The sequence below is a fragment of the Taeniopygia guttata genome, chromosome 5 (genome assembly GCF_048771995.1).
Source record: "Taeniopygia guttata chromosome 5, bTaeGut7.mat, whole genome shotgun sequence".
NCBI lineage: Eukaryota > Metazoa > Chordata > Aves > Passeriformes > Estrildidae > Taeniopygia > Taeniopygia guttata.
This window is the reverse complement of record NC_133030.1, coordinates 18,812,381-18,829,197: the sequence shown is the minus strand read 5'-3', so window position 1 is coordinate 18,829,197 and position 16,817 is coordinate 18,812,381. Positions and strand designations below refer to the sequence as shown.

The window sequence follows — 16,817 nt, the reverse complement described above, 5'->3', positions numbered from 1 at the left end:
AAGATTGGAAATCTATGGGTCCCCCTTATTTCCCCTACTTTGGAGGTGCTTTCCTTCTGCTGTGGGTTTGGAGGGACTCCATTAAAGGGGAGACACTAAGAGAGAGGAAGGGAGAGCACAGGAGTTTTGCTGCCCCACAGCCCAGAGCTGCAGGTGGAGCCGAGGTGAGGGCTGTGCAGGAGCTGAGGATGATGCTACCCTGCCATCCTTCTTGCTACCCTGTTCCTGTCCATGGTGGGTCTGGGTGAACCTCCAACCTGCTGCAGCTATTTCACCTCCTACAACGTGGGTAACAAACAATAAATATGATGGCTACTAACAATTACCCTCTCTCCACCCTCAATGGGTTATAGATGCAAAAAATGCTGCTGAGTCAGTTCAATATTCCCCCTGGTTCATTAAACCAGCATCCCTTTTCCTGCAGATAAGATGGTCCATCAGGGGAAGGGATGATGATAACTCATTTGTCACACTTGTTAAATGTAGAAAAGGCTGGCTTTGGGTCACTTCCAGTTTTGTGTCAGCTCTGCTTTTATCTGAACAGCCTCATGCCTGCATGCCAAGCAGGGAGGCTCTCTCCTATGTAGCACAGAAGATGGGGACAGTGGCATTGTCCCTGCAAGATTTCCTAGAGCTGGGGGTGGTCTCTGAGTGCAAAAGCACTTGCAGTGTGGCTGACATGAGTCCCAGCTCATAGAAAGGAATGCAATCATTATTGCAAGAGATGCCATTGGTCCCACGGGGATCTAAACCTGCAGCTTGGAACCCCTGGCACTACACACAGGGTGACCCTGTCCGAGTTATCCCCCGAGCCCACCCAGCTGCACTTTGTTTGAGCTGAAAATCCTGGGAGGTGTGATGGGGGAGGACACCATGGCCTCAGACACAGCCAATGTGAGCTTGGTGCAGGTACAGGGGGAGGGAAGAGGGGATACAGCTTCATCTCTGTGCCTCTCCTAACCTTGGAGAATCCTAGGATGGCTGGCCTGGGTCTTGCCTAAGGTAGCACTGTCCCAGTGAGATATAATTTGTCAGTTCAGGGAGGCTGCAATGTGAGTCATTTTGGCTGTACCCTCTTTGGGGGCATTGTCATTGTGACAGGCCACCTCCTTCCTCAGCCTGGGACGAGGACTGGCTATAGCCCCACCAGGCTGGGATGGAAACACCATGGCCATGACTTCTCAGGTCTTGCTTCAGGGAGCAGGAAGTAACCAAGAGAGGCTGGGAAGATTATTGACCTCTGAATGAGTGACCATAGAGCTGTTCATGGCTGAGATACTTCCAGGGCATCATATACTGCACTGCCAACTGAAACTTACCTTCAGAACAGACCCCTGATCTGGTCGGGTGTGGAAATGCTCTCCAGGGAATGGGGGGCAGGGAGAACTGCAGGTCTTTCTGCCCATAGCTCCCCCAAAAATGAAGCCTGGGACAGGATGGAGGTGTGGAGACCTGGGCAGGAAGGAGGTGACATCTCATGATACTTTCAGGGAAGCATCTTCATTATCTGTCCCCACATCTCACTGTGGCACATCCTTCACCCAGCACAGCCCAGAGACAGCCTGCTGATTAAACCATGCACTCAGGGGATGATGAAGTGTCCCATGACAGCCTGTCTGCATTCCCCATCTCTTGCTTCACCTCTGCTTTCAGGGTGGGTGCAAAGGTGGATCCTGATGCCTTCTCCCAGCTCCGTGGCTGGTCCGCAGTGATTGGTGCCCCTTGGCATGAGGTCTTCTTACAGCTGGAAAAAGATGAGGCAGCTGTGGCATATGAGATGAGATGAAGGGTCAGAGGGGCTGATAGACTGTATTTTAGTCCCGGTCTTGCCATTCATTTATGGGTGTTTTCAAGTCAGGATGTGTTGATTTGCAGCATGCCAGGCAGCTGCAGGCAGCTATGGGGCAGGGCTCTGAGCTCCTGCCTGTTTCAGTGGTAAACGCACGTCATCTCCAAAATCTGGCTCTTCATAATGACCCTGGGAAGTGCTGCAGTGGCAGCAGGTTCAGACTGTGGCAATTTATTTCCCTCTTCAACGTTGGTCCTAGCAGGGGAGGGGGCCTGCCCGCTTGGCTGCCTTTGCCTGCTTGCCACAGATCGTCCATCAAGGAGTCACCGAGGTCTCTGCTCTTAAATCTGGGTCTGCGCTCTCCTTCACGGCTGCGTGCGGCCCCGACCTGCAGCAGCATCCCTCACTCCTGCTTTAAATCTCTCCCCAGCAGCTGCTGGTGACATTAGCATTTTCTCTTGCCAGCCCATGGAGACCAGGAGACCAGCCCTGCTAAGGAAGGAATTAACCCGGCAGCATCACATATCAGAGGTATCTTTTTATTGACTGTTTACAGAAATACAGTAGCACTCCAATTAGGTGGCTGAGGCGAGTTCTCCAGGAGGTGCCTTCCTTCTCAGCACTGCTGGGAGATCCCAAGGAGAAACCTGCCCTTTAACACTTTGAGGTTTCTCTGGAAGCTTTGGGGCTCCCCAGCACAAACTTCCTAACACCTTCAGCTCTCCAGGGGTTGGGAGTTGGTTGAACCAGTGGATGAAATTCAAGAGAAAAAGAAAAGGAAAATAAACCCCCACAAGCTGGAGGTGGTGGGGCGGTTTGAACACACCTGATATGTTGTAAGCCAGCCCTGCCATGATCCCTGTATGTGTCTCCAGCTCCACAGGACCTGTATGTGTCTCCAGCTCCACAGGACCCCACTGCTTTCTAGAGCTCAGCTGTTTGCCACTAAGTGTGCGTAGCTCTGGGCTTTGCACGCTCTTTTCACACAGCTTGTTGGCCATAAAACAAATATTTCTTGGTCTATTTTTCTTCCTGTACATGTGTAAGAGTGAGACCCTTTCTTTCAGCTGTTCACATACCATTTCAGGGCAAGAAAGGTATGCTCAGCTGGGCTGATAAACTAATTTAACATTTATTTATGTATTTAATTGACTTTTTTTTTTTTTTTTGGCAATCAAGGTGTAGTGGTTGGCTTGTTTTGTGTGTCCTTGCTACAAGAAACTGCAGACACTTCTGGCGTAGAGGCATTTTGGCGGCAGCAGCTGCTGTTGGCCTCACTCAGTAGTCAGTGAGAGGGTATCGCAAGAAGATGAAGATCAGGATGATACAGAAGGTGGCAAGGGCTGAGCTGGTGATGTTAAAAAGCCGGGCTGTCTTGGCATCTTCAACCGCTCCATTTAAGTCATTGAGCAGTTTCTTATCTCGGACCTGAGACAAAAAGATAATTAAATAAAGTAATTGCAATATGTATGAAAGACATAACTTGTTTCAAGCAACAGCCACAAAGCCCAGTGCACCTGTATGTGGTTACCTGTACAGGTGCACTGTGAGGGCTGGGCTGGGCCTCTTTGTATTTGAGCCCTTGGGGTGCCATAAAACACCCTGAGGTGAGGTTTGCACCCCATCTCTGCTATGGGTTGAGCTTGTGAAGCAAAGCACTTTAATACCTGTGGGTTAGAAATTCTTGGAAGCAGAGAAGACCTGAAAGAGTGACTGGTTGCTATTACCAACCAGGCAAACCAGGGCCCCACGGTCCCCAGAGTGGGGCAGTGTCATCTGGAGTCTGAGGGTGCACAAAGGAACTGAGATGCCATTGTACACCCCAGGCACACAGGCACTAAAGCACACTTCCCACTGTGTCACAGCGCCCTGGCCCTGCAGTGCCAGGCAGGGCTCACCCAGCCCACAGGGGAGAAGGCTGGCTGCAGTTCTGCTGTGCATCCCCGTGCCTCTGTCTGCACCGAGGGGCCGAGCAGGTGCAACCTGGCACGGCATCCTACTGCAGCTCCAGGGCTGTGCACGAGCCTCCAGCATATTAAGTAGTGCTGGGTTAATGAGTTCCCTTCCTTTTGCAGGGCTTATGCGGATTGTGTAGCATCTCTGCCACAGGCAGTTTTCCATTCTGACAGCACGGTCTGCTCCCTTCACTATCCCACGGCCTGGGACTTTATGGGCTTTCCTTGGGACAGCGCTGCAGTGGGCGATGATTGTGCATGTCCATGTCACTGGGCTGTCCCCACCTCTTCAGGCTGCCAGGCAGTGCATGGCACTGCCAGCAGCAATGCCACCAGCGGGCATTACCGATGTACTAGCGACAGCATTTCCAGGCAGCAGATGGCACTGCAAGGCAGCAGATGACACTGCCAGGCAGCAATGGCATTACCAGGCAGTGGATGGCACTGCCAGGCAGCAGAAGGCAGAGCCAGGCAGCACATGGCACTGTGAGGAAATGATGGCATAGCCAGGCAGCACATGGCACTGTGAGGAAATGATGGCATAGTCAGGCAGCACATGGCACTGTAAGGAAATGATGGCATTGCAAGGCAGCAGATGGCACAGCCAGGCAATGATGCTACGAGCAGGCAGAGATGGCACCAGGAGGCAGTGGATGGCACAGCCAGGCAGTGACAGCACAGCCAGGCAGGCAGCGATGGCACAGCCAGGCAGCTGATGGCACTGTCCACCAGCAGCAGCTCTGCAGTTAGATGCCAGCAGAGATGGGGTCAGACTCCACTGCTTCCTAGCAGGGACATGTCCCTGTCGCCAGGCTGCCCCTTCAGCCAGCACTCAGAGGACTCAGGCAGCTGGAGCCACAGGGATGAACAAAAGGACCTGGACAATAGGAGCTGGACAAAAGGACCAGGACACTTGACTCCTCATCCATCTCCTGTATCCAAGCGGGGTGCCCAGGGTGTGGCAGGGCCTGCCCCACTGCCTGCTCTCGGGTGGGGGCTGTGGGGAGTGGGGCTGTGAGCCCCTTGCCTGCCCTGCTGCCAGCAGTGAGAGCCCCGCCAGGCACTGCTGGCTGGACACCAGATGTGGGTGGCAAGCTGCAAAAGCCAGCACCAGAGTCAGACCGAGGAATATTAAAAGGCTTTTATCGATTAGGAGCTTTCCAAAAAGACACTGCAACAGATTCAAACCACATCTTACAGACTTTTCTCTCTTCCTCCTGCAGTGCTTACCCATAAGGCTGTCCTGAAAGCTGGAAACGGGGAAGGGTTGCTGCACCCCTTGTTCTCACTGAGTTGTGCTGGTTCATGAGTCCTCCAAAACTGCATTTCAGACCCTCAAGCAACATTCTTCCTCTCCACCACAGCAATGAGGACCTCTCTGCACAAGCAACCCCTGATCTTCTGAACTGTGGGTAGGGAAGCTGCTGTTGGCATAAGACCCACAGGATCTGGCGCTGGCAGGCACATAGGCAAGAATGAGCCTATTTTTAATACATACTTGTATCAAATCAAACTGTGCCATGTCCTTGGCCTCTGATGTGCCCTGCTCGTTGGAGCCTGGAGCTGGAGCTGGAGTCATCTACTCATTGCCCTGCTGTGGAGGGCTCAGCTCAGCATCCTTCTGGGATCAGGAAGAGGGGACAGTCACAAACTACATGTGTCTTTGGGGCACACTTGGCTGGAGCTCTCAGCAGAGGAGATGATCTCTGGGAAGGCATCAAGCCGGCAGCTTGGGAGCCCACATGCCTTTCTGTGTCAGCTGCATGTCGGGGATGACTCACATTTGAAATTACTCCGTAAGTTTAACATCCTCCCCAAAACCCCTGGGCTCAGCAGCACCAGACAGTTGGCACCTCCTCACACACTGGTGAGAAGCCCCAGAGGTGCTGGATTCAGGCCAGAAATCCCGCTTGCTGCTCCCAGCAGACTCTTTGAAGCTCTCACACACTTTCCTCTTCCCAGCGGTGGGGCTGCCTCAGGCAAAACCGACATGGAGCAAATGCCTTTTGCCCTTCCTGCACTGCAAGCCGGTGTTCTCTGCTGCAGGCAAGCTGGCGTTTGCTGACAGCGTTTGCCAGGCAGACAGAGGTTTCTCCAGCACACCGGCATGGCCAGCTCTGCAACCCTCCCGCAGCCAAGCCGCTTTACCTTTGTGAGGCCAGTTCCTCTTGGCCCCAGGAGCTGTCTCAGCTCCTCTCCCTGGGGTGCCCTACAACCCTCATTTCCATGCTCAGCCTTCTCCAGTGCTCCCAGCAGCATCTCCCACCCGGCACCAGCTCACACTCGTGGCTGGTGCTTTAGCTCTTTCCCATGACACGCTCCAGCAGCACCTCTCCTTGACTTTCCCATGGCTCTCCCTTTGGCTCCTGTCATGCTGCTGCTGCTGTGTCGAGGGGTGCCTGGGGCTGCCTTCTTCCCAATGACACCATTTCCCCACAGTTCCATTTTTTTATCCCTTCTATCTCTTCCCTTTCCTGTTGTTTGGGTCCAAACAACGGCCGCCTTTGACTCCTACCAAAGGACACCCAGCTGCCTCCTCTCCCTGCACCTCCAGCTGGTCCCACACACTCCTGCTAATGCCTGTGGCTTCAGTGGTCACCCTCATGAAAATCATCCCTGATTGCCCATAACCATTTACACTCAAATAGAGCCTCTAAGCGCCGGACAAGTGCAAGGGTCCCCATGGCAAAAAAGCGCAATGAAAATGAGTTTCTCCTTACACACCACTCACAGCTCCAGCCTCCCACATCTCTCCAGGGCAGCCTCCTGCAGGGCTTTGCACCCCCAGATGCTTCCAGATGTCTCCCTTTAATGTCCTGCTGTGGCAACTGAGCCAGGCTCTGGAGGAGCTCTCCTGGAGAGCAGATAAGTGTTTCAGCTCCTTCCCTGCTTTGTCCTTAAGGAGATGCTGGTGTCTTTCTTATAGACCAGCTTCAGCTTTTCCTATTTTCATGCTCCTGTGGCCATCATCGTCATAATGTGCTGGCAGCTGGTGCACGAGCTTCTGGGAGCCCTGGAAGCTGATTCTTTCCATAGCCAGAGAGATGAAGCACAGTGAGGGACAGGTCCTCAAGGTCACAAGGTTGAATCCCCACCCTAGACCCAGGTGTGGTGTCTTCTTAGCCACAGGCTCTTCTCGTCATCCCTTTGCCCTTCTCACCTTGCCTAAAACTAGATGGGGATTTTTGGCCCTGCTTTGCACTGAGATGACCAGAGTGTGAGGATAATTACATCTGCTGATTGGGGTTTCCCTGGGCACCTTTGGAGATCCTCCCCAGACAAGGCAGAGTTCACCTCTGATCCAGGCTGGCAACTTACACAATTTCTTTTTTCTTCCATCCCTACCCTTACATGAAACACAGCCAGCTTTTGTGCTCTAACATGCAAACCTTTCTCCTCTCCTTTCCCACCAACAAAAGGTGGTGTGGCCTATCCATCCATCCATCCATCCATCCATCCATCCATCCATCCATCCATCCATCCATCCATCCATCCCTACTTGCCTGTCACCTCCCTGCTGCTCACCTTCTCTTCCAATATCTCCATCTCACTGTGTCCTCCCATACATCCAGTGTGTCAGTGCCCAAGCGTTCTTTCTCTCCTCCCTCTCATCACCGTCCTCTGCCCCTTGTTTCCTTGGGGTTTGACATTCTGCTTCCTCTCCAAGTGCTCCCCTTGGCTCCCACCACCCCAGTCCCTCCCTCAGCAGTCGCCTCCCCTCTCTCTGCCCTGAGGCTCAGCCCCTCTTGTTTTTGGGAGCAGCAAACTTGCTGCTGTAGTCAAAAGTGCTGCCTCAGCTTGCAGAAGGAGACAAATGGTTTGTTGATAACGAGTCTAATGAGGCTGTTTTTAAGGCAGCCTGGAAGTCCACAGCTGGTTGTCAGTAAACCCATTTCTATGCAGAGCTCCCTGCACAGAAGGAGCTCTGGAGGCAATCCTTGGATTTATTTGCTCTGTGAGTTGCTCAAGAGCTCTCCAGCCCACGTGCCTCCACCACACCGGCACCGGCATCACGGGACTGTCACCCCTGCATTTCACCCACGTCCATAAACCATTGCTCCTTCCCAAAAGCAGGATGAGAGCCTGCCTGAGAGGCTGGGTGCGGCAGCTTCTCAGGGTTAATAAATAGCTGTGGATTTGTGCTGCTCTGCTTCCACTCGAAACAAGGAAGATCAACAAGTGGCAAGAGAGGAGGGCAAACAGTTGTGCCCACAGCTGTGTGCTAAGGGCTGGGCAGAGAGTGGGCAAGAGAGCTTGGCATGTTTCCATGACCTCAAGGGGCAAGAAAACTCTGCAAGCAATGCTGTGGGCTGCCGGTGAGGCTTAAAAAGCCAGCAAGGCTCCTTGGCATCTTCATCTCTATAGAGCCACAGCGAGGCATCCATACTGCAGCTCATCTCAGATCCCAGCTCCTCTGATCTACTGCCTCATGGCACAATGGGTACAGAGGACTTGGCTCACCCTGACAGTCTCCAGAGACGAAGCTCTGAACAACTGAAGTGAGATCTCCTGCCACCAGGCACTGATGCATCATTCATTACCACTTGGAGCTGGGAGAGGCAAAGGGAGCGAGCTGCTGAATATCAGACCACAGCATTTCTGTTCCACTTCTGATCAAAACCAACTGAATCCAAAGTGCTGCTGTTGGAGGGATACTTTTATCTGTGCTGGGCTGGAGTTAGGGTTACTTTAGGGTTTTTTTAACTTCCCTGGTCCTGCTGTTGATCTCTCCTCCCACAGCATCCAGCACACATGATTAGATGCAAGTGCCTTCCTTGCACTCAGGGAGGCTGACCTTGAGAAGCCTGACATGCTAGAAATGACCCCTGGAGGGATCCATGAGTTGTGTGACCCCATTGTGGCCCAGCAAGCTGTGTTTGCTGAGGATCTGGCCTGCTATGGGGGTAAATAAAGATGAGGCATGCTGCCACACTCCGTTCAGGCTGTGACATCTGTCACACACAGAACCTGCCTCGTATGTCACAGTTTCTGCCCTCACCTGCCTTCATGTGTTTCTTTCTTCACAAATTCTTTGCTGGTGGGGTGGGGGTTTTGGACATTTTTTAGTAAATGGTTAACACCACAAAATAGCATTTCCCTGCAGAAAGAAATCTAGAAGTCTGCAGCTAGCATGCAAAAGGCCAGGCAGACATGCCCGTTTTCCCAGATGTGGCTGAAACCAATAAAATAGGGCATGAGGAAGGAGACAGCTTCACAGTAATATTCAAGTGTACCAAGGATATATCTGTCTTCCAGTGTGGGCATTATGCTGCTGAAACCAGAGGAAATGCTAGGGTGTGCTAAGATATATACTGAAACATTTCATGGACTCGGGTCATGAAGGAGATACTGCTTTATTAACAGTATAAATCTGTCAGAAGCAGGTGACCTTTATGACAGGGAATTGAAAATGCTATTTCTGATAATGAAAACTATAATTCCTGAAGTTGCTAGGTGTTTTAGTTATTTAGAGGAAGTGTGAAAGCTGTAACCCAGGAACCACTTAATGGTAGTGCACTGATGGCCCTTGAGGGCTCTGCTGTCAGGGGTCCCAGAAGAGGCTCAGGGAGAGGAAGGTGCAGCTTCATTCTTCTTCCTACTGCCCCTTAGTCAGTCATTTCAGAGCACAGACATCCTAGAAAGGTCATATTTAAGTTCTTACTGCTCAAATGTCCTTACATTTAATCACAGAGGAACAAGAGAAGTCTGTTTAAAGGGATGTCTGTCCCCAGGGCATTTCTTGCTCCTGTTTTCTCTGAATTTCTGGGAAAAACATTATTGACAGTAAAAGAGAAGAAAACGTGTTTCTGGAAAAATAACCACAACACCCAGCCTGTCTAGGGTGTTGTGAAGATCCCTGCAGTAGCTGTGGGTAAGGAACACAGCTGCTGTTCTGAACATCCCAGTCTTCCCCAGGACAGACCTGCTACTGCCCCAGCATCTGCACTGCTTCTCACCACCCACCCCAACAGCAGCTCATGAGAGCACTCGGCATCCCTTCAGCCACTTGCTAGCTCTGTCCTTTGCCTCTGAGGGACATTTTGTTTCTATTTTCCCCCTGCCACAGAGTCACAGCCACTGGGGAGCTCCAAAACCAGAGCAGAGTTATTTCTACCCGCTCAGCGTTACCTCTGTTTGGGTACCGCGGTTACATCCCATCAGCTACCACCTTCTCAGCCCGAAAGCCAAGGCTGGCTTTTGACAGCCATCTTCTCTTCTCCTTTCTCTGATTTGGAGCAAATTTGCCCATTTGCCTTCCCTCACCACTGCATCTCTTTTTCATGTTTGTGTTCTCTAGGTTTTTGCAGACAGATGCTGAGCCCACGCCTCTGTCCTGGTGCAAGGCCCTGGGTTGCTTCTGGGCTTTGCCCTTCCTTCCATCCCATATCAAGGATAGTGAAGGGTCCAGCCTCTAAAAACTCTGTGGGTGGCACACACTACTCTATCTTGTCACCAGGGGATGGGTCAGCCCTGTTCTCAGGCCGTCCTGCCCTCCCTGCTGCAGCAGCAAGCAACCACAGGTACCCAGATACCCATGGTAGCCTCTTCCACAGGAAAGATGTCAATTGTTAAAGGCAAGTACAGACAAAGAAAGGCTTAAAAAAACAAGGAGGAGGCCAGTTTTTTCTTCCCTTGCTGGATCAAGGTGTGAGGGATGTTAAGGGACCCACTCATATTAGCCTGCTGCTGACTGGATTTGCCCTTTGCTTGTGGTGATGCTTCGCCCCAGGATTATTTAAGTTATTAATTGCCTCACCCAGGCAGCATCAGAGCCTCCTGCACAGGCAATGGATGAAGGCTCACCTCCCATCTTGGGGAATGAGAAACTGAGGCAGGCACCAGCAGGCCAGTACTCGGTGAGCTCAAGACACGGAGCCTCAGACTTGTCCCTGAGCCTTTCTGATGGAGACCTTGACAGTGCTGGGAGCAGCCTCCTTGCAGTGCTGGGTGCCCACAGTCCAGCTCACAGGAGCTGTATGGGGTTAATTGATCGGCTTCTGTGATGAAGCCCGTCTGCACCCTGGCCTTCCTCTAAATGCTGCCTGCCAAAACAAATCAGCCAGCTCCTCTCCGGGCCACCCAGCCGCCCCGGGCTCTCTGCACATCCATTCAGTTAGTTTTGCATCTGGCAGGCAGGGAAGGGGAGGGCAGCCCAGGCCCCTCTCTCCTGGCAGCTGCCAAGGTGCTGCCTGTTTGCCAGGCACCATCCCTGCCGGGCTGCTCTCCCCTGCAGCTATCAGGAATAATAACCTGGTCCCATTCCCATCATGGGCTGTGCTCCACGCCATCACCCTCTCTAGCAACACAGCTCTCTATCCCCACAGCCCACTGTGGGAAGCCCCCTGCACTCTCTTCCACCTTCTCACCATTCCCATGATGCTGGCAGGTCTCCAGGCCTTGTTTTGGGATTTACAGGGCTTGGGCTGGAGGAAGCTGGCCACGAGCTCTGGTGCTTTAATTATGGAGAGGGCAAGAAAGAAACAGGCAGGATTGCCCTGCACTTTGTAAGCTTCTTACCCCCTGCAACTTGCCAGCTGATGGCTGATGATGGCTGGCTGCTTCTTACTGTTCCTGCCTGACCATCCAATCCTGCTGGGTCCTATCCTGATGATCTCTAACAGCCAGGATCCCAAATAAGCGTCCTAGTGCCGGCATGCCTGCAGGTGCAGCATGAGCCAAAGCAGCCCTGTGTTGCCTGCCTGTCACCCTGCCGCCGCGGTACAGGGGAGCCTCTGAGGGTACTTGGAGCAAGTGAAAGCACCTCTTCCCCACCTGAATAACATCCCAGGCTCCTCAGCTCTTCCCATCCACATCCCCATTGTCTGCAGCCTCTCATTTGGGTGGCAAAGACGTGTTTCACATCAGGCACAGCTCCCAAACGCTTCCCCCCTGCCTGGTCAACCCCTACCCCGAGCCCCGCGCTCGGTACTCACTTTCAATGAATAGGCCAAGGCGATGAAGCCGAGGCAGCAGAAGTTGAGGTATACAAAGTTGAAGATGGACCAGAGATAGTAGTCGTTCACCTCAGTGGTGTCAGGGTAGATTTCGATGACAGTGGTGGGGTTGGTCATCGTCTTCTTCTCCACCGAGTGCTTGCACGGGACCGCTGGCCGCAGGCTGTCCCCTTTGCAGCTCTTGCTCTCCATGAGATAAACGGCAGAAGAAGGAGACAGGACGGGCGAAGCTTGCCGGAGAGCTGGGGGCTTGGCGATGCAGGCGAAGCAGCCCTGCGGGGGTCCCTGCGGGGGTCTCGGGGTCCAGGCCACCCCCTCAAAGGGGCATGGCGGGCCCAAGGGGGGGTCCTGTGTCCTCTCCGTGGTGGCTGCCGCGGCGTCACCGCGCTCTGCCCTGGCAAAGCGAAAAGCCCCCCCGTCAAAAATGGGGGTGAGGGGATGGAAAGGCCGGGAGCAGAGTGAAAAGAGAAAGGGGGGGGAAGGAGCAGAGAAGGGGAGACGTGGGGGGAAGGCAGGAGAGACAGAGAGGGACCGGGAGACCGAGGAGAGAGCAGGGAGAGGAGTGAGGGAGTGGGCAGAGGAGAGAGGGAGGAGAGTAGGGCAGGCAGGAGGGAGGAGGGAGCACCGCTACACCCGGGGACCACGACGCCGCCGCCTCGGCGCGGAGCTGCCGCCGGCCGCGGCCCCGCGGCGGGGGCAGCGGTGCGGGCAGGGCGGGCAGCATCCCTCCCCCCGGCCACGGCCTCTCCCCGCCGCTGCCCCTGGCCTGCGTGACCCGCCCGCCAGCCACCGCCGGGGAAATAATCTTTTTTTTTTTAAAAAAAAGGAGACGAATAAAAGCAGAAAGAAACACTCGGGAGGCGCCGGGGGGCTGCGAGGGAGTTGTCAGCCGGCCGCGCTGCAGCCCCCGCAGCCCTCCCCGCCCGCCTGGCTGTCGGTCTGTCGGGGCCTTCTCCTTTCTGTCCCATGCCGGGATGGGAGCCCGTGGCTCGGCTGCGAGCGGAGCGGGTCTCCCGGTGCGGCAGAGCAGCCCGCCCCTCCGCCCTGCCTCCCTCCCTCCTTCCTTAGGGGGGTGGGTATTTTGGGGGGGGGGGGATTTTTTTTCCCCTGAGTCCTAGCCTTTACGGTGATTCAATTTCCCAGTGCCTTCCACCTGCCAGCAGGTTTCTCATACCCCGCTCCCTCCACCTTTTTTTTTTTTTTTTTTTTTTAATTAAAGGATATCGTGGCTGAGGAGGTGGAGGAAGAGGAGGAGGGGAAGAGGGGATGAAGACAGAGGACGGGGAAGGGGATATTAGAAGAAGTTCCCTTCCACCCTAGCTTTGCCAATAGGAGAGACTAGTCCACCTCTGGCTGCCCGTCCGTCCGTCCATCGGTCTCCTCCGAAGGCATCAGGAGGAGCGAGGGATACTCACAAGGAGGGATGCGGGGAGTCGCTGCATATCCGGCTCAGCACTGCCTCCGGCTCGGCTTCCTCGGCGCTGGAGTTGAAGGAGGAGGGGAGGGCGGGGAGGGGGGCACCCATGGACTAGGGATGGGCAGGGACAGAGTTAGGGGATGGGAAGGTCAACCTGCAGCCCCCTTTCTCCCCCCGAACATGCTTCACGCAGGAGAGTTCCTCCGTGTCTCAGCCCTTCTCCTCGTGTCCCCCCCACTGGGACGTCACCTCCTGCTTGGAGCATCCTGGTAGCGCCCCGCTGGAGAAGGGCATCTCCCCGGCCCCGGCCGAGCGGCTTCCCCGAGCCCACAAGGGGATGCTCGGCCCTGCTCTCCCCAGTGTCACCCACAGAGACATTTGCGGCGGGGACTGGCTGCAGCCTTGTTTGCGGGTTCACAGCTACGGACCTGGGTGAAAAACTAAAATAAGTGTAGCAGGAGTGCGTGGGGACAACCGGAATTAACGAGGTGGTGGTGATGCAATGCTGTGGGGAAAAACGGGCTCTGCTCTTGAGGGGATGAATGGAAAGGGGATAAATCCTGTGTGTGAGGTAATAGATCCTGCTGGCATGGAGCAAATCCCAGCGCAGGCAGGGGTGGGAGCACTCCGGCAGCAGGATGCACAGCGTGTGGCTGTCCTAGGGGAGGGGGGTGGGGGTGTCCTGGTCAAGCCCGGGAGGATTTGGCTGTGCCCAGGCTTATCACAGGATCAGGGATGTGCTTGCTACCTCCCATTGCTAGCACTCTGGAGGCTGCACGGAATCCCAGCTCTAGGGTGCTGCGGTAGAGTCCCCCCAGGGACATGATGGTGGAGAGCAGCTGGTGCCGTGCAGGGACAGCTTGCAGGTCGTTCAGGAGGATGCACGGGGAGGGTGAGGACACAAGGACACGCCGTGTCACCCCACAGTGACATAGCCTGGCGCAGGTGGCCTTGTTGCAGCAGGCAGTTCAGCTGCGGTGCTAGGGAAGGGTAGCAGAGAAATCCCCGGGATACAGGAAACGGGGTGGGTAGAACAAAAGTTCATGTGAGCAGAAACTGCAGGGGAAGGGAAATCCTCTGGAAAAGCCTTAAGCCTACCCACAAAGTGCTGAGCTAAGAAATAAGGATGGTAATTCACTCAGCTCTTCACAGGCAGGTTTGGCTCCAGTGTAGGGGCACCCACCCTGTGCTCATCCCTGTGGGTTGGTCTGATGTGGGGGCACTTCTTGCACATCCACAGGTCTCTGAGACTGGAGGAGGTCCAGTTTCCATGAGACCAATTTAATCCTTCTGAAGCCTGCATTGGTTAAAAAAGGACAAATTGCCCTCTGGTTCAGGATTTATCTCTGCTGGAGTGGTGTTGGGTCCTGCCAAAGTAAAGAAGGTTTTATTAGTGCTACAGCTGCCTGTGATGAGATCCAGATCTCTCTCCAAGAAGCTGCTAAGAAACAGAGGCAGTGCTAGGGTGAGAGTGAGGCTCCTGTGGGATTAAGAGGTTTGCAGGAGAGGCAGAGCCATGGCCAGCTGTCGTCAGCTTTTCTTGAGGGCTTGGAAAAACTCAGCTGTGCAGAGTATCCTCCCTGCAGGCTCAGGAGGAACAATGAAACCCCATGGATGCAGACTGGAGCTACTGATGAGCCTGCTGTTCGTTTGTCTGGGGAAAGTTGTGTGGGTAAGGCTGCTCCTCTTCTTAATGTCAGGCAGGGATGGAGGGTGAGCAGAGAAAAAGGTCAGAGGAGGTTTGGAGCAGGCAAGAGGAGGCAGCAGGGTGGTGTAGGGGAATCTGAGTTCAGCAGAGACAGTCACATTCCCTGCTGTGAAGAGGACTGAAAGGTCAGCGAGGTTGAATATCTGCTTTTCCTCTTCTCCAGGTACCAGGTTTGCTACAGTTTGCAGAGCACTTTTTGGTCTTTGGGTGAGTGATTTATCATCTTCCTCAATGTTAATTGTGAGTGGTGAGAGGTGTATTACATGGATCACAGTGGCATATATGCAGCATCACTGGTTCAACAACCATTCATGTGACCCCAAGGAAATGACATAAAAAATGGAAGGAATAAAACCCCTCAATATTCTACATTATTTTAGCCCTCCTCCAATTTTCTGGGCATCTTCAAAGGTCATGCATACACACCCTCAACCACATGGTCTAGGACTACTTTCCTTTCAAATAAAAGGTGGGATGAGTATGCATAATTGCCTGCATTCCTGTGGCATCAAGGCTGGCTTCCCCTTGTGCTAAGCACAGGACAAACACAACAGAAGGATGCTTTCTGCCCCAAAGCAATTCTCCCATAATCACGCTAGAGACATGTGGGCTGTAGCATAATCAAGTGCTGTAAAGACTTGTGAGAAATCTTCTGTCTCAAATCCTACTCAAGCTTTCCAGAAACCATTAGAAGAAGAACCTGACCCTGCTTCTTCTATTTTTATTATTTTTTTTTATTTCAGAAGGAAAAAGTCCACAGCCTCCTGAATGCTCCTTTCCTATTACCCCATAAAATTGCTCAGTGGGTTGCTAAGTTCCATAAGCAGTAAGGCAGCCTGAGACTCGGAGGGGTAAATCAAATCTTCCCACTCTCTCTTGATCTCTGTCTCCTGTTCTCTGAGCTTTCATTCTGCACTCCTCTTCTCTTCCCTCCCAAAGAAACCTAAAAATAAATAAATCCAGGAAAGAGCGGAAAAAGGAAAAGCCATCAGCCCCCAAAACGATGTGCTTAGTCATTCATGGTGAGTAAAAATAGTTTCCCAAATGAACAAATTGCTGAGCCAACCAGATGAGCAAGTCATCTCCATAAATGAGGGGTCTCATCTTCCATTGTGTTAATCAGCTTTTGGTAAAGCCCTAAGCAGAACTGGAGAAGGATCTGGTCCATGAAGACAGCCATAGGGGTCAGTGCCAGGCACCCTACTACTTAAGGGGACATGTAATGAAAAATTTGATGGTTTTTTGCAGCAATGGAGACATTTAATGAAGAGTGAAATACCAAATTGTCATGTGCATGGAGTTCTGTAGAGATGGTGCAGTAAACAGGGGGGCTGAAGTAAACCTGAGGACTTTCTGGGCAAGATAGTGGGTGGCTGCATTCAGGCTGCTCCTGGGCAGTGTGTGCTTTGCTCCCTGCTGGAAAAGCATGGGTGGGCAATTCTGGCTCTTGGCTTCTCCTGCTCTTGGCCAAGATCAAGGCTGTGATTGTTGCCACTGGGATATAATGTTCAGTACACAAGGCACGATTGAAGACTTAGGCAGAACCCCCCCAGCAGAAATAGGGCCCTCATATTTTTGTCAATAAATATTTGGCAGCAGATGATTTGTTCTCCCCTTGGGCTATTGAGGAACAGTGGGCTGCATGATTGGTTTTCAGGATCCAGCCAGCCCTTTTGGGCTAAATCCATCTCTTTAACATAGGAGAACAGCTGATTGGGGAATTTAGGCATCCTGGGGGAACAGAGGCTCAGGACATGCCAGTAGGGAAATCAGCTAAGCTGTGTGCTTAGATCTGCACTCAGAAGATGGGATGGGACTTGGCTGCATCCATCTTGCTTATGTAGATGATGCTTTTTTCAAAGTAGGGATTAGCTCTTATCTTCCACCTGGCACATGGGGCCTTCATTACGCTTCAGAGTCTCCAGCTCCTATACAGCAGTGCTAGGACTAAAAATGACACAGCTAGGCAAGAGGGATGGATTTTTCCTACATT

The 16,817-nt window shown here is 53.1% G+C and overlaps 1 protein-coding gene across 2 annotated transcripts; it reads right to left on the bottom strand.

Annotated features, from left to right (window-relative positions):
• Nucleotides 1-2,312: 2,312 nt before the first annotated feature.
• Nucleotides 2,313-13,437, bottom strand: IFITM10 (interferon induced transmembrane protein 10). Of its 2 annotated transcripts, none has more exons than XM_002199076.6 (3): nucleotides 13,115-13,437; nucleotides 11,679-12,093; nucleotides 2,313-3,217 (listed from the first exon to the last, which is right to left on the bottom strand). In XM_002199076.6, the coding sequence occupies exons 1-3, from the start codon at nucleotides 13,222-13,224 to the stop codon at nucleotides 3,068-3,070; spliced, it is 675 nt and encodes a 224-aa protein (XP_002199112.1). In that variant the 5' UTR covers nucleotides 13,225-13,437; the 3' UTR covers nucleotides 2,313-3,067. The 2 variants fall into 2 exon arrangements, with proteins under 2 accessions (XP_002199112.1, XP_030129850.1); XM_030273990.4 differs by having other exon boundaries at nucleotides 13,047-13,160.
• Between the last annotated feature and the right edge of the window lie 3,380 nt (nucleotides 13,438-16,817).